Raw genomic sequence first — 18,390 nt, forward strand, 5'->3', positions numbered from 1 at the left:
TGTGCAAATGCTTTGATGTTCCCGTTCGGGCAAAAGCCCTTTTCCGGAAATGTTTTTATGCAAGAGGGCCAGTGTAGACAGCTAAAAACTGTTTTGCACAAAAAAGCCCCGATGGTGAAAATGGCGATTGGGGCTTTCTTGCGCAAAACCACATCTAGATTGGCACGGACGCTTTTCCGCAAAAAGTGCTTTTGCGGAAAAGCATCTGTGCCAATCTAGACGCTCTTTTCCGCAAATGCTTTTAACAGAAAAACTTTTCCGTTAAAAGCATTTGCGGAAAATCATGCCAGTCTAGACACAGCTCATAAGTATAATATTGCACAATCAGATTGTACCCTATCTGACCAAAGGCCAGTGACACCATTGCTGTAGGCCCATTTTATAAATAAAATAGTAAGGACCAGATTCACTGAATTCCTGGAGTTTGGGTATTTCTTTATTTTACATGTTCGTTCTTACTAACACCTTAGAAGAAGAAAATGTAGTTTTTATCTTGAGCTGAATGTCTGCTTGAGAGCTAAGACACAGGGCCTAATTCAAAGACTCCCCTTTGACTACAATATGCTTTGGGCCAAGCCCATAATGATTAGTTGATTAGTGATTTTTTTTTAACTGTGAAAAGTGCTCAAGTGGAAAGGGCATCAGAAATGGCCCATATATATATTTATTGTCACACAAGGTCGATGTAGCAGTGGAGCTGTGATGGCATTTAGAAATTATGCAAAGCTTTTCACCTAAATCCATTGTCATTTGGCATCCATTCCTTAGGCCCTCAGTCTAATCAGCTCTGTCTGTGTCAGTGTTTGGTGCATCTGGCATCCCTAAATGCAGCTATGAGGGTGAATCATTTCTTGAGATAATTATAAAAGCGTCTGTGACTACATGAGGTAAGTTTTAGGCTATTTGATCTAAAAGGAAAAGTGAATTTCTCCCTTACTTTTGTTGTACTATAGGCGTAGGGAACCTCAGGGATGGGAAACCTCAGGCCTTCAGGCCAGACTGGGCTCCTCTTAACTATATCCAGCATGTGGTGAGGAGCCTTTGTTCCCTCTGTTGGGCCAAAGTGCCAGCTTGTGGAGATCAGGAAAACTCTGTAAGCTGAAGGGGGAAGAATTGAGAAGCCTAGAAATGACTGCTGTACTGAGGGATGACAGATACTTCAGCTGGAATTGCTGCAGCAATGGGGCAGTGGGCAGCAGCCCACCAACAGCAGCTCTTTGGACCTGACCATCATATGAAAGGAGGACTTTAAAGGTGTGTCTAGACTACAGGGTTTTTTTTGAAAAAAGTGTCCTTTTTTCTAAAATACTTCACCTGTGTCTAGACTGCTGTTGCGTTCTTTCAAAATTAAATCGAAAGAACGCAGCAGTTTTTATGAGGAATAATGCCTTTTTTCGAAAGTGTTCTTTCGAAAAAAGGCACTATTAAACACAAACAGGGCTTTTTCAAAAGAGAGCATCCAGACTGCCTGGGTGTTCTCTTTCGAAAAAGCAGCTCTCTTTTTCAAAAAAAAGAGGCTGCTGTCTAAATGCTGTTTTTCGAAAAAAACGCTCTTTCGAAAGAGGCTTGTAGTCTAGATGTACCCTAAGTGATGAGAGAGAAGCTTCAGTCATGGTCTTCCCTCACCAGTGTCTGCACTCCTATAATTGATATGGAAACTGATCTTTTATAATTGGCCCTAATCACCATAATGACCCTCATGCCATTCCCTCAGCCAACTGAGAGAAAAGGAGGGCACTTATATTACCACACCCTCTCCACCATCTGGTATCAAATTCAGCAGAGTGTTCCTCCCACTCAGATTACACTGCACCAGTTATTGCCATCAACAGGCAGTTTGGCAAAGGAAGGGGAAGAAGGATGGAAACTGCTCGTGTATCTCCACGCTTGAGTAACATACAGGGTTAGGGAATTTGTACAGAGGAAATGAAGAGAGGCTAATTCCTGGGAAGTGGAGAACTACACAGACCAGGCCCTGGTCTACACTAGGACCTTATTTCAAAATACCCTCCCCAAGGTTGAATTTATAAGCAGTGCATCCACACTGCCAAGACGGTTATTTCAAAACAATGGGCCAAAGAATTCAAACTCTGTGCTCCTGCTTTTCATCAGGAATAATGCTAATTCTGAAATAATAATTTTGTAGTAACAGTAGTGTGGACACTCCACTGCCACTAATTCAAAATAATTGGCTTTCCAGAGGCCTCCTGCAGCTCCCCAGAGTGCTTCCTGGGGCTTTAAGTCAGAGGTAGCACAGCCACGCTAATGGAGCTTGCCTTGGACTAATTTCAATTCTTCCCTGTAGCAAGGACACGCTGGTTGAGATGTATTAAACTGGGAGTTCTTAAGTTGAATTTAGTAATTCTGAAAGTTTCCTAGTGTAGGCATGGCCTGGGTTGCTGTGTGGAATCAGGAGAGGAGATAGTAGGATGGTGAGAGAGCACAGTGCATGGGAGGATGTTTTTGGATGGTGAGTCCTCTGTGGGAAGGAACAGAATCTTGACTGAAGGATTGCTATTGCTTGAAAAGGACTCTTGTGGAGGAAATACTTTGTACATAATATAGAACATAATTTGGAACAGGGTATGGGTGTCACACACAAATATCATGTGAACTCATGATCATCTGCAACCACCCATCCCCCAACTTCCCCACCAACAGTCTGGATCTCTTGACTGCTATTCCTTTATACCATCAGAGCACCCTATGGGCAAAGAATGTGTTTGTCTTTTGTTCCATAAGGCATCTACTACTCTGTGGGAACTGTGACTAGACATTAAATTCTTGTCATCACAATATCTCTATTTCATCCATAATGGCCTCTCTGAGGAGCATCACAGTTTCTGTGACATAGGCATCTGTTACTGGGGAACTGAACTGAGGCGCTCAACTCCTGTCACCAAGACATAATGGATTTGTACTATACATTCAATATTCAAGGAACTGCAGTTGCTATTTTAAAAAATACGTTTTCCCAGTGCATTTGCCTGGACCTGTTTACAGGTAGTGGCAATAACTATTAACATGTAAATTATGACTATTTATAGAAAATAAATAATATAATTGTTACTAGGGGTCTGTGGCCCCTGCTCACTATGCTCACCACACCCTCCTCTTTCTAGGGGTAGGCAACCCCAGATCTCTACCTGGCCACAGAGGAGGGCAGAGCCATGCCCTGGCTCTTTTTCTCCTCCCTCCACCCACAGGCCCCCCACTCCCGAGGCGACAGCAGACCTAACTCTCTCCCACCCCCTGTGGCATCCTAGGCCTGGTTTTGTTCCCGGAGGCCAAGGAGAGCCAAGGCCATGGCGCGCCAACCCCGGCTCTCCATGTGGCTACCAGAGAGGGCTGGGCTGGTAGTGGGTGGGACTTGGCTCCAGGGGTGGAGCCTTGGACAAAAGGGGCGGGGCTTGGCTTTATCCGCCCAGCCTGTGGATGCTGTGATGTTATGATGTCATTCTGTCATCCTGCAGGAAATTTTTATATATATATATAGAGAGAGAGAGAGAGAGAGAAATTAATAAACTATTAGTATTGTATTATTGTAACATAATTCTATTGTTTCTATATTGTTTCTTTTCTATGATTAATCATAATTTACATTTTAATAGGTATCACCACTACGTGTTAACAGGTACAGTCAAGAGCACTGGGGAAAAAAGTATTTTAAAAATAGCACCTGCAGCTTCCTTTCTTACTATTTAAATGGATTGCTTTATCTCAAGTATATGAATCAATGAACAGAAACTTTAGCAAGTCATGATTTATGAGCCTCGCATTGGAAATGGGGCTAGTGATCCATCTCTTTCATGTCTCTAACATATGTAATCCACCCGAGACATCATTATTCAAAAAGCAATTCAAATTAAATAGAAAAAAAAGAAAAAAGAGAATGACATGCTTACTGTAGCTAATTCATCAAACTTCCCAAAGAGTTCATTCAGAAGCTTCACCAGCTCTTGAGCAGTGCACTGTGATGCCAAACTAGTGAACCCCACAATGTCTGCAAACAAAATGCTGTAAAGAGAAGGAAGGAAACATTAGTCCAGAACACACCTTCTTATTCTAATTATCATCTTCTATGCACTGAGTGCTACCCAGAGCACAAACCCAGACAAATGATTCCCACCAATAAAGGGTGATGCAGAGCACAAATATAAAAGATCCAGGATCGTCTTGCATTTAAAGCACAGAACTGGCAGTCAAGGGCATCTGTGTTCTTTTCCTGGCTCTGCCATAGGCTTCTTTGGACCTCAAGCCAGTTTTGTATTAGGTACTTATGGCACACCCCATGATTGTAGGAGTCTTAGGGCCTCCATATCCCTGTGAGATAGAACAGTACTACAGGCAGTCCCCGGGTTACATACAAGATAGGGACTGTAGGTTTGTTCTTAAGTTGAATTTGTATGTAAGTCGGAACTGGTACATATTGTAGGGGAAACTCTAGCCAAACATTTCTCCAGAGCTCAGTTTTATTCTCCCACACCTCACTTGCCTCAGTCCTTTATTCTCAAGATGAGGTGTCTGCTGAGAAAAGCTGCTCCACGTCTCCCTGGTCTGCTGGGGGGGGGGGGGCGCTAGCTTCGCGTCTCCCTGGTCTGCTGGGGGGAAGCAGCTAGTGCGGGGTTGCCTCACCCTGTTTGTAAGAAGGGATCCGATGTAAGTCGGATCCATGTAACCCGGGGACTGCCTGTATTATCTTCATTATACAGATAGAAACTGAGCCACAAAGAAGCTGAAGTGTCTTCCTCCACGTTAGAAAGTAAAACTGTGGCACAACAAGGCTCCTAAGTCCTAGGATAGCATACTTACCACTGGACCAGCCTTCCACATGTGAAATGGTGATAATTCACAGAAAGTACTGTGAGGCTCAAATGATTAATGCTCACAAAAGACTGTGAAGAATTAGAGTTGTGGTCCAGGACTCAAGAGATCTGGGTTCAATTCTTACTTTGCCACAGACTATAAAGCCCTGGGCAAGTCACTTTAGCTGGATTTTTCAAAGCAAACTAAAGGAGTTAAACACCCAAATCTCACTGACTAATTAGTGAAACTTGTATGCCCACCTGCCCTCTCTGCCGTAATTACACTTCCCTGCTTCACAGAGAAGTTTAGAAGATAAATCTAAACATACTTGGTGATGAAAGGCGCCATGTAAGTACATAGATAGATCCTTGAATAGCAGAGGCTATAGAACAGGGCTACTCACCTTTGGAAGCTCCAGGGACCACAATGATACTCATAGAACATGCCAAGGGTTGCAACTTAACTGTGGTTGCATATACAGGCAAATATATGCAAATAGTTTATTTCACACCAATGGGCATGAATACAAAGATTAAGGCAAGACAACACAACATGCAGGTCCCAATTAAGTCAGTTCTGCTGATATTAATAAAATCCAATTTTCACCCGATTTCCATCCATATGATAGCACTTTTAATGAGTAATGACAGTCCAGGAATTTAACTACTAAAACACATATCACCAGAAGACCATTATATTGACAATTTTTTCATTTTGGCTCCCACCTGTGGATCGCACATTGAGCCCTGCATAAACCTAAACTGTACAGTGGGCCGCAAACACACACATGTTGACTAGCCCTGCTATAAAAGTTTTAATTATATAGATGAACTCACCTGTGGAAATCCTATGGATCTACTCACATGCAGTACCCAGCCTAAATAACAACAAATTGATTTATTATATTCAGGTTTATAAAAATGCCACCTAACCATTTTCTAGATGTGGTGGCATAATTTAAAATACCTCTTTGAGGACAACAATTTAAGATAACCCAACATAAATCTCCCTCCTCTAAAGCTTGGCCTACACTAGGAGTTTAGGTCGATTTTAGCTGTATGATGCCATTTTTCTAAAGAATGAGTAAACACTACTATACACACTCTGTCAAATTGAAGGACTGCTGAAGTCAATTTTGGATAGTCTTGATTTTATGAGGGGTAATGCCAATTTCGACCTTGCATGGTCAAATTCACGGTAGTGTAAACCCAGTGTCGAGAAAGTTGAGGTTCTTGGCCTCTTGGAGGTATCCTCTGCAATGACAGCTTTGCTAGAACTTCTGCCTTTACTCCTCTCCAGGAGAACAGCAAAAGCCCCGGGAAAGTTTGAATTTTATTTCCCATGTGGCCGGCATTGTAAGCACACCTGAGTAGCACACATGGCCATGACTTCAAGTCCCATTAGCTCCAGTTCCCCTGGGTGCAAAGGAGCAGCAGTATGGAGTGTACAGGAGATCATAGACTTCAATGAGGCATAAGGAAAGGAATCCATTCTCCTGGAACTCCGAAACAGCAAAAGAAATGCAAATATATATGTAAAGATAGCAAAGTGAATGGTGGATAAAGGATACTCTGGGGGGACCCCCCCCCCCAATGTCATGTTAAAATAAAGGAGCAGAGGCAAGCCTATCACAGAACAATGGAGGCAAACTGATGGTCTGGTACATTGCTGCAAACATGCTGCTTCTATGACCAGCTACATGTGATCCTAAGTGGGGATCAGACCAGCTTCCTAAGCCAGACTGTGGAGTCTGCCCAAGACAATTAGAGCAGCAATGTGGAGGACAGCAGGGTGGTGGAAGGAGGAGGGGGAAGAGGAGAATGGTGAGTAGCAATAGCCAAGTAGTTTTCATCACTTTATAGACAATCTGCTCCTCCCAGGATGTCTCACAGCCTAGCACTGATCCTGGAGAGGGCACTTCTAGTCAGTTCCCAATTTTTTTTCTTGCCACAAGTGGGTTAAGGCAATGGGGTGTGATGTGTGGCATACTTTGTGCCTACACAGAGTACGGGGCCCAGAACACCTTTTTCACACATCTAGAGATGGAGCGGGAATTGTCTCTCCATATCTCCATGCAGCTCTGTAGCCAGACAGGGACCCCTCTTGTAACATCCATTTTTGCTTGCCTGGAGCATACAGGGCACACAGAGGAGAAGGCCCAGGCTGTGTGACCGTGAATGGCTGTAAACAGAGATATGCCAATTGCTGACCAAGAGGCTGCCAAGAAGTGTCCTTGACTTAACCTATATTGATACAAACACACATCCGTCCGCGGGGGGAGGAATCTCTCGCCCAGTAAAAAAAATGTCTAGTACTCACAATTTAGTTATCTCTCTTGCAAGTGTAAATTAACTTGAAACTTGTTTGTAAGAACTGGGGCCACAAAACGGACCAGTAGAATTTGGCCTCTTAGATAAGAAAGAGGATACGGGTCCCCCGGTGTATAAAGATGGGTCCAGCAGCACATTTTCTCTGAGTGTCAATCTACCATATATCTGCTGGTCGGGTTAGGTGTTTGATCTCCCGAGGTTCCAAGGGGACACCCACCTCGTATTCGTCTTTCCTAGGAATTGAGAGACCGGCTCTGGCCTGACACGCTGGAGTCGAGAGGCACAGAAAGGGGTAAAAATTGTACCTGGATGTGGTCCTTTGTCTTAAGTATATATGTACATAGTGTTAGAGCTCTTTAAAGATTAAGCTGTCACTTGGTACCATTATTTCTATTTTCTATCTTTACCTTTTTCCTGTAATCATTTTTAAGACCTATATATATATATATTTGCTAGCATTTAAGAAATAGAGCAATAGCCATTGTAACCATATGATTTATAAGCTTCTTTAAACCTGTAACTGTTTAAGTTTTAACCTGACTCCTTCAGTTGCTGTAACAGAACCAAGCACAATTTAAAAGAACTTCAGCCGGTCATAAAGGGACAGGCATAGGAAGAGCTTGGGCGTTTGGATCTGTGTCACTCCCAGGTGTCAGATCCATTGGGGCACTTTTCAGCCTTCCCTAGGCTGCCCACTGCGAAGGAACCTCTGTGTTCTAGCAGCTAAAATCTAAGGTATAATAAGCTCTTCCTATATAACGGGGCGTCTGTTGGCCTGCTGGCCACCCTCTGCGACGGGACCCCGGTCCTAGCAGTAAAGACACGGACGTTAAACCTTTTCTCAGAAACATACACACACACACTGCCCTGACCGTCGGCTGACAAGTTCTCAGATAGGAACTCTTTGATCCTTCTCACAAGATTTCTGGGAGGTCCGCCTTATTCTGTCCTCCACAGTAGGAGGCCATCCCACGCCAAGACAGCAGTAAGTGGTCTGGCATCATTATACTGCAGTGATTTGTAATACAAGGCCCAGGTTGCTGGCCTCACTCAGCCAGTATCCACCCCCTATCACTCAATGTGACTTGGAGAAGACTGATATCTTGCATGGCAACCTAGATGAAAGAGGAGGGAAAGCTATTAGCTGCTGCCTCTGCTTCTAGCATGGCTTCAGTCTCTGGCACTCCCTACCTTCTTGCTGCCCTCCTGCCCACAGACTTCTGCGGGATGGGAAAGTAGCACTTTCCTCAGAAGATGGGTGCAGTGAACATAGAGGAGGGAATCTGTGTGAGCCATCGCCTTGCCCTCAATGTCCCCCATCCCACCCACAAGATTGTAACCTGGCAGGCCCTTTCTAAGCCTGCCTCCAAACTGCATTAGTCCAGATGTTCCCTTGAGAACTCTGCTGTGTATCTGCTGCACTTTACAGTGCAGTGGCTGCTTTACAACAAAACTATGCCTCTGCACAGACATCTCCATTTTCTTTACAGAGACCTTTGCTGTATGTTAACAGATTAGGTTTTAGGCTCCAAAATGTATCTCCTTGCTCAGCTTGTATTTGAACCACTCCTTACTGTAATCCAGTCTGTCCCTGTAAGGCTTCATAAGCCACAGGAGCAAAGGGTAAGCTGGGTCTCCAAGGATCACAATAGGCATTTCCACCTCTCCCATTCTAATTTTCTGGTGTGGGAATAAAATCCCAGCATGCATCTTTCTGAAGAGGCAGAAGTTCCTAAAGATGTGTGCATCATGAGCCTTTTCCAACCATCCCACACTGATGTCAGTGAAAAGACCCTTGTGATCCATCAGTGCCCGTAGCACCATCAAGAAAGATCCCTTACTGTTTATGTACTCCTTTGCAAGGTGCCAAGATGGGGATGTGCATTCTTTCTATCAGCCCACTGCAGTTAGGAATCCCCAACATGACAAAATCCTCCCCTATGCTAGCCATATTTCCTAGAGTTGCTACACTCCCTAGTAGAATGGTATTGATTGCTTTGGCTACTTGTATAACAATAGTCTTCATTGTAGATTTCCCCACTCCAAATTGATTCCCAACTGACTAGTAGCTGTCTGGCATTGTAAGGTTCCACAAGGTAATTACCACGTGCTTCTCCATTGTCAGCAGGGTTGCCAGATGGTCTCCCAAAAAATACCGGACACGTGTTAAAAAAAAAAAAAAGGAACGCGGGCTGGATGCTGGAAGCCTATGATTGCGCAGAAGCCTTGCAGGCAAGGCTTCTGAAGCACCTATAGTGGCGATCGCGGCCCCGCCTACTAGCTGGGACTCCCAGGCTGGGAGGCGGGGCTGCCATTGGTGCTGGGAGCCTGTGATTGCGCTGAAGCCTGGTAGGGGTGGGGGGAGTGGCTGGGAGTCCCAGCCACTCCCCCCGCCCCCACCAGGCTTCTGCACAATCAGAGACTCCCAGCACTGATCGTGGCCCCGCCTTCCAGCTGCTCCCCCTGCCCACACCAGGCTTCCATCTGGTGAGCAGCCGGAAAATCAGAGAATACCGGACATTGCACATGTCCAGTATTCTCTGATTTGTTTTACTGGACAAATACCAGACACCTTGCAACCCTAACTGTCAGAGCAGGTTTCATTCGGGTGTCCCGTCATTTCCGGGCAGGGGAAAGCCATTCACAAAGTTCCATGAAACTGACCTTGTGCATTCAGAAATGTTGCAGTCACTGCTGATCGTCCCAGCACTATGCAGTCCCATCAGTCTGTGCTTGTCTCACGGTACCTGAACCAGCATTCCACTATTTCCAGAGGCTCAATTGCCGGCTGCGTTTCCAATTCACTCAGTGTAATGGCTTGCCAGTACAAAGTGCACCACGAGATGGAAGAGATTTCTCCTCGTTCTCTTCCTGGGAGAGTGACATACTTTCACTCTCAAAATACTGCACCATTAGGCATAACAAGGTGGACATCAACTTCACAATGCAATGATGCAAAATGGGATCCATGAGAGAGAGCCATGCTCACGCTGCCATGGTGTCTGAACAGGTAACCAGGGCCAAAAAGGGTGTGAAAAGACTGTTTCTGATCACTGATCTCAAGCAAGAGGAGAAGGGAGTAGCCATGAGCATTATGAGATGCTGATGACATGAACCCCAAACTACCTGCTGCATAGTTTTTGTCCCAATGTGCACCAGGAGTATAATCCAGAATGAAAAGTGGCTCAGGCACTGTAGGATAGCTACCCACCATGCATTGCTCTCAAAGTCGATGGCAGTCTCTCTAATGATGAACTACTTCAAACTAGGTTGCACAATGGGGACATGGATCTTCAACTTTGCAAAATTGGGTGATCAGAAATCAACCTTAATAAATTTGACCTTATCTCGTAGTGTAGACAAGGCCTGAATTCAATACTCCCCTCTTACAATTATAGCTCCTTCCCTCTCAATTAATGTAACAGATGCTAATACAAACCTAACCAGTCTCCCGTTCTTGCTTAGAGAAGGTCAGCAATCTGTAACCTTCCTGAGTCCCAATCCAGCTCCTTATCAAAGGTACATCAGCCATCCTGCTGCCACAAATCCTCCCTATACCTAATTTGATTCCTTGCAATTGCTAAAATCACATCTGCCCCCCAAAAATCTTTTCAGGATCCCCAACATTGCCCAACACAACACTGAACCATTGTAGGGATAAACTGAGGCAGTCCATGGTATTCTGCTAAGAATCTCTATTAGAATCCTAAATTTGAGGCAAGGCCTGGAAACACACAGAATAAGCAGCTAACGTGACCCTGGTCGCCCTGGCAACCATATTCCAAGAGGGCCTCACTCTGATAAGACCCTGGCTGGTACCAAAACAAACTTCACAGAAGTCGTTCTCACTGTCTCCTTTAATCCTAGATAAGCCTGAGACCAAAGGACTATGCCAACGTAAGGCAGTATCATCTCTCAGTAGATGCATCATAATTTCAACAGACAAAGTTGCCATTAAAATGCTTGTCTTGTTTACGTTGGCTTATTTAGCTTTTTAGGAATAATTACCTGTATTATTGATAAGATGTTAAATTGGTAATGGGCGGAGATGCTGTGTAACCTTCGTAGTTTATTGGCTTCTGTCCTCATTACTTCTTGCTGCTAGACCCTATCAAATCGCTTCTACTCCACCCACCTGCTACCTATATAATTCATTGTAATGTTATGATTAACTAGTGCTCTCCAGGTTAACCCCTGGTTGGTACCAGTGCTGGTGTACAATAAATCCTCAGCTTGTTTCCACCTGCATCCAGAGTGTCCAGAATTATTACCTACAATCATCTACATTTTAACAGTTCCAAACCTTAATACAGATGTACAAGCTCATATATGTGCTATTTTCCATTTGTTAGAGTAACTCCTCCTCACTTCCTAGAACATTCTTCCTTAGAGCATAGTTTCAACAGCTTTCAAAAGTCACTCACCATTGATGAAGTGATGAACCATTTAATAAATATTACTTTGTATATTCCTGAGGTATAATACTGGGAGCTGGGGGTGGATTTGTATGGTGCTTTACTCTAAGGGATTCATGAGTGGCTCTGGAAGCATGTGTTTTTTCTGAGTGATAATAACATTTGGTGGGGGTTACTGTTGTCACTAACAGTGCATTATGAGAGATAGCCCAGGCAGGTGAGTTAAAAGGGGCACAATGGTCTCACATTTCCAGGCTGCAACCTGAGGAATCTCATCACAACATCATGTACAGATTAATCTCTCTCTAGTGTCTTGTGACTATAGTGTCATCACCATGAGATACCATGGAGATGGCATGGTAACAGACTTAAATAGAATAGAATGTATATGGTAGTGCCAATTGGTGCTCTTCAGCTTTGCCCACAGAGCTCTGCTAATGTACTTCATTTTAGACCTTCAACATCCTTGCTTGTCAGATCTGGGCTCTTGCTTGTCAGATCTGGGTATTTCATGGCATCAGTCAGCAGATGCCAAATCATCATAGGAGAATTCCCTGAAGTGTTTGAAATACACTCAGATGTACACTGAAGATTTCTAGAAATTGACCCAAACACACACAGACACTCAGCTATCCAAAAGGCAAAAAGGACAGAAAAGAAAGAAAGAAAAAAAAACCCACTGTTGCAGTCCAGTGTACCACCTGTCAGATTTAAATGATATTCAATTAGACATAATATTTTTCATGCATTTTCTTATTCATGTATTCTCTTTTATGAATTATTATTATTACATTTGTGTCTGTCACATCAGAAGTTCCCATGATTTCTATAAGCATGTAATGAGTTTTTCTATTTGTACCTGATGTTTTGCTCTCCACATTTTCCTAGTTCCATGCAATCAAATTTTCAGCAGTGGTCATTGATTTTAGCTGCTCAATAGGAGACCACCAAATGTATCATGAAACGCCTCAAGCAAGGCACCCAAAATCAGTGGCTATCTTTTTAGAAAATGATAGCTTTAGAATTTTATGGTTGCTTGTTTTGAAATCTGTCCACTTCTTTCAATCTTTCAAAACATACAAGACAGTAAAACTCAAGTATTTGCTAATCAAGAAATTTACAAATCAGTACTCTGGGCAAACATACACAATATAGAATGCTCTTTTTGAATTGAAAGAATACTCAAATACTTAAATGTTAAATCTAGTAGGTGACCTATAGTTACTGTTAAGAACAGGTATGTTATTGGCAATTCTATCTAGATCTCTAAATTATTTAACCATGGCCTACAGTAAAGGTGGGCTTAAAGGGGGGTTATTTTACATAGCACAGAAAACTGATACAATGAGTTATTTTTTTAAAAAATGCAATCATTAATAAGGAACATTTATTTGGCTCATAATTTGATCCTCATACTTTACCATTTGGTCCATAGGGCTTTATTAGTATAAGGACAAGCTGAGGATGTATAAAGTAACCCACAATGCATACTTGCAAACACTTTCATTTCATACATCACTATTGTATATATATATATATATATATATATATGAAATGAAAATGTGTATTTATATAATTATGCAATCAGTGTTGAGAGAGTTCTGAAGGGTATATTATAGGACACAGTATATTTGTTTGAAATCTAAAGGTAAATTTCTATACAGTATATCAATACTGTTTAAAAATCTTTTAAAAATTATCTTACCTTATCGTAATTTACTCTTAAAACTTGGGGGGTTTGCTTGTTTTTAATAACTGCAAGATTCTTGAACATTTTATTTCTAGTGTTCCTATTGTGCATGGCTGAATATTAATCACAAGTCTTTATTACAAATTTATAATGTTCAAAAATAGCTGTTTTAAGTCAAAAGAAAGTAGAAATGTCAAAGTCAAAATTGGACCCTAAATTAACTCTGCCCTCTTGTGTGAATTCACAATGATCCAGTTTAATTATATGATTTCAAATAACTGTGGGATATTAGTCTCATTCCATGTATAGATTGGACAATACACAATGAATAAAACAGAGGTCCTGCAGATTTGTGCCTTATGATAAATTAAATTATGATTTTCTATTACCACTGTAAAAACCTGTAGCAAGCCATAGATGTATTCTGTAAGTCATATTATATATTTTGTAAGGCTAAGGCTGCGTCTAGACTGGCATGATTTTGCACAAATACTTTTAACGGAAAAGTTTTTCCATTAAAAGTATTTGCGCAAGAGAGCGTCTATACTGTCATGTGCCTTTGCGCAAAAGATTTGGTTTGGAGCAAAAGCATCCATGCCAGCGTAGACGCTCTCTTGTGCAAGAAAGCTCCGATGGCCATTTTAGCCATTGGGCTTTCTTGTGCAAGAAATTAATGTTGCTGTCTATACTGGCCCACTTGCTCAAGAGGGCTTATCCCTGAGTAGGAGCGTCAGAGTATTTGCGCAAGAACCACTGATTTTGTACATTACAAAGTCAATGTTCTTGCGTAAATACTCGCGGCCAGTGTAGACAGGTAGCAAGACTTTGCGCAAAAGTGGTTGCTTTTGTGCAAAATCATGACAGTCTAGATGCAGCCATATTGTTTAGGCACAGATTTTTTTTCCTGAATAAGAGAAAGCAAAACTCAGTCATCAGCACAGAAAACAGACAGTATGCAGTGAATGAGGTAGGGGTCTTCTGAATCCCAGGTCTCTGATATATTACAGCCTTACTCATTCAATGGTTTGTTGTTGTAAAAAAGAGTAGGTGTAGTTCTACTTATGAAAAACATTTTTAAAGAGGTATTTAACACACGCAAAAGTGGAATGGAGATTCATTTTCCAATACAAAATATTTAATCTACCATATATTTTAAAAACATGCATCTGTATGTCTGTCTGTCCATCCACAAGTCCATTTGTTCAAAAACTCTTCCTAAATGGTAAAAGCTAGTGTAACACCAATAGGCAGAACCAAACCTGGAACCTCAGTGCATGATCCTCTACAGCTTGAGCTATAAAGTCAGCTGGCACTCATGTAAGGCTGTAAACTCATTCTTTCTCTCTATAAGTGGTATAAGTGCCACCACATGGGACAGTGAATCACAAGGACTACCAAATGTTGTATGCAACTTCTTATCATAACTTAAAGCACGGTTAGGGTTTGGTTGTGCCAGGAATATGGGATGTGCCTGGAATCTGATTGCTTTTCATACACAGGATGGGAAAGATCTGAAGCAGGGACAGTTATATTCCACAATGACCTCAGGGTACAGCAAATGCACAGGACAATTATACTGCAGATTGACCATGGGAGGGAGAGGTGGAGCTAAACCAATAAGAGAGTGGCCAGCTGGAGTCAGGTCTCTCCATGTTGCAGGTAGGGTTGCCAGGTGTCCAGTATTCACCCAGACAGTCCGGTATTTTCAGCTCCTATCCGGTAAAAAAATTCAGAGAATACAGGACACCTAAAATGTCCAGTATTTTCTGAATTTTTCCCGGCCAGGAGGTGAAAATGCCAGGCATCTGGCAATCCTACAAACACTCAGTGCTCAGCCTAGCCTCCCCGAGCCCCCTCCTGGCTCCCAACCTCCATGCTTACCTTGTTCCCCAAGGCTGCTGGCACAAAATGGCTGCCAGCTGAAAGACCTAGGGGGAAGCAATGCTTTCCCCTGGGTCTTAGTACTCAATCACTCCCCTGTTCCTATCCCTGCACTCACTGTTTTAAGTCCCTGGAGTCCTTTCTTTTTTTCCTCAACAAACTTTGGTCTCCCCCCCCCTTTTTTCCCCTTCAACAGAATTTTTTTCATATTTTGGGGGGGGGGGGTATTTTTGTTTCAACCATCTGGCAACCCTAGTTGCAGATCAATGGCCTGGGTAAGAGGTCCTCCTGCCCCAAAGCTTCTTGCCAAACTCCTTCCCAGCACTGGATGGGGAGGAGCTCTTATGGCCAGCAGTCTCACCACTGCAGCTGCCTGAGGAGCAGCCATTAGCAGAGCAATGCAAATCCAACCCCTTGCGGGGGCGGTCCTGGTTAACCACTGGGGCTCATATGCCTGACAATTAAAAATTCCATTTTGTGTGATGAACACATTGCTTTTTGTGATGTCCTTACCCATTTGTTGGAAAGGAAGGGATATTGCAAAAAAGGAGGAGAAATGCATCCCGACAGCAAGAACATGAGACGTTTATATGCTTTGTGCTGCCACAGGATTTGCAAGATTGTTAAGCAGAGTAACTGCAAGAAAATAATACACCTGAGCAGTGCTGTGATGTTTTAATTATTTGCAATGCAAACAGTATGGGAATAGTTCAAGTCCCTACCTTGTCTGTGCTTTGGCTTTATTGTTCACTCATAAATAATACCTACGCCATCCCTCAAGGATCTTCTGTGCCTTAGCTCCCACCCACCACCCTTAAAGCTCTGATGGCATTAATGAGCTGCACCTGTCACAATGTGTCAGCAGACACACAGCAGCTTTCTGCAGGGGGCCAACACCTGCTAGAAGTAGTGCTGCAAAACCCTGCTGCCTAGCAGAGCAGATCTAGGCTGCTTCCCTATAGCAAATACCATTGGAATGGTTCACAGCTCTACCCCACTATTAATATAAGGAAAATGCTGCAAATACCATAGCAAATTTAACTACCAGAGGTGCTAAATGTTTGCTTTTTAACACTGTTCATGCATACACTTTATTCACATGAACAGCCCTATTGACTTTGGTGGAACTACTCATATAAGTATGGGCTCAATCATGCGAGAAAGGGTTGCTGACCGAGCCTTTAGGTCACCTGCAGTCAACATACAATAAGAACAATAGTCTAGTGCAACATACTGTCAGAGGACAGAATCTATAATAGCTTGATAAATAAAGCTGTTTCTAACAGCATATCTGCATTTAAAGAGATGGTGTGATTCATAATGTGCATAGAGGAACCTGTTCTAGTTCTAAAAATAGCAGTGTAACCAGCATAGCACAGGCAGCAGCACAGGCATACTTGGTCTAGCCACCCAAGTATGTACCTAGGGGCTCTGAGTGGGCACATATTCAGGCAGCTGGCTTGAGCTGCTAACTATGCTAGCCTGGCTATACTGCTATGTTAGCTTAAGCACAGCTGGCATGTGTATGCTATATGAGCTAGGAATCTCACCTGCCAGCTCCAATGAAGTCATACTCGAAATCACTAAGATCTACAGTAGGCTGTGTAAATTATCACATGGGCTTATTACAATGAAATCATGATGAGAGAAAATGTGCTTTTCATTTTTCAGAAATGTTCTTATAACCAATTCTTAACGAACCCTCTGCCTTATGAGCATCATAGAACAGAAGTTTTGAAACCTTGCTACAGGGTATATTAATTTAATTTTTAAAGTCATCTTGACATTTCATAACATTTGATTTCTAATTAAACAGTTATTACAGATGTGATCTTTCTTAAGCATGAGGATGCCTCTATTAATCTAGGAAATTTGCTATTTGTTAAGAACAGCAGCCTCAGTTTAGGCCTTAAATGTCCCTCACTTAGATGGTGCAAAGCTTCATATGAATAATCCCAGAGATATACATTGGGATTACTTTCACAAGTAAATGTCAAAAGAACTGAGCTCATAAACCTACTGAAATCAGTGGTAATGTTTCTACTGACATCGCTAGGCTCTGGATTGGGTACTCCATTCGTAAGAGATCAATATTTCAATTACAATGTATATAGTTGCCTGCAGTTAGTTTATTATTTGTTCCTTATTAAAATGAGACTAAACTAAACTACCATACTAGAGACTAGAAAACTGGTAGTAGCTCAATGCTTATGATCCATTTATATCTTGAGGAGTTTGATTCGCAGAGACGTGTAGGTATTTGTCTATTCACAGCTTGTACTGGCTATGTTGCTATAAGCTGCATATATTGAAATATTTCTTTTAGCACATGATTATGACTGCAAGTTAAAGGAGGTAAAGTAGAGGAACAAGCAGATTCTCTGCAGGCCCCCATATGCAGTGTGCAGACGAGCAGAGTATGTTATTTTTATTAGTCTTATAGCAGCACCTAGCAACTCCAACTAAGATTGGAGTCCCATCATATTAGGCACAGTACATATACATAGTAAGAGATGGTTTCTGCCCTGAAGAACTTATGAACTAAATAAAGTAGAGAAAAAGTGGGAGAAATAAGGCATTTTTATCTCCATTTTACAGACAACTAAGGCAAAGACTGATCTTCGGCTCCTAGCCACCCTCATTATGCCACTCTGAGTCAACTTTTCAACACAACCATATCTCTAATGCATTTTCCACATCTTTGTTGATCATGTCAGACACACAAACACAACCATATCTTTCTTTTTCACTTTCATGTATTTATCCTAGTAAGTACTTTTTTCTGGTAACCAATGACACTTGCACTTGTCCTTATTGTTACGTAGAACAGTCCCATTAAATACAAAACACAAGCAAGCAAGAAGTCATGTTGATTTCTTGATGACTTACACAATTGTCTCTCTGAGGTCAAGGTCCACCCATAAGATAACCACTAAGGACTTGTCTACACTGGCATGTTTTGTCATGAAAAACTGCCTTTTGGTGACATAACAGTGAACATGTTTATGCTGCAATGCAGCTTTTGTTAGGAAAAACACCCTGTTTTGGTGACAAAAAACTTCCAGCCCTAGAAAAGACTTTTGTCTTTTCCCCTCCCTTTATTGTCAACAAAGAGCCAGTCTGGACTCTGTTTTGTTAAGAGAACTGGCTTTTGCCAATATCCCACAATGTCTGTGCTGATGGCTTTACCAGTGTTGTATGATCTCTGCTGCCCTGCAGGCATGTGCTCTCTTCCCCCCCCCCCCCCCATCCCTCTTTCAAAGCTCTG

The 18,390-nt window shown here is 42.4% G+C and overlaps 1 protein-coding gene across 1 annotated transcript in view; it reads right to left on the reverse strand.

The window, feature by feature from the left end:
- The window catches only part of ADCY1 (adenylate cyclase 1), a 268,804-nt gene that overhangs the window by 140,582 nt on the left and 109,832 nt on the right, over nt 1-18,390 (reverse strand). The window contains exon 4 of the mRNA XM_075921701.2: nt 3,906-4,017. Within this exon, the coding sequence (XP_075777816.1) occupies nt 3,906-4,017 (112 nt within the window). The remainder of the gene's footprint in view (nt 1-3,905; nt 4,018-18,390) is intronic.

Source organism: Pelodiscus sinensis, chromosome 2 (assembly GCF_052426305.1).
Source record: "Pelodiscus sinensis isolate ZL-2025 chromosome 2, ASM5242630v1, whole genome shotgun sequence".
NCBI lineage: Eukaryota > Metazoa > Chordata > Testudines > Trionychidae > Pelodiscus > Pelodiscus sinensis.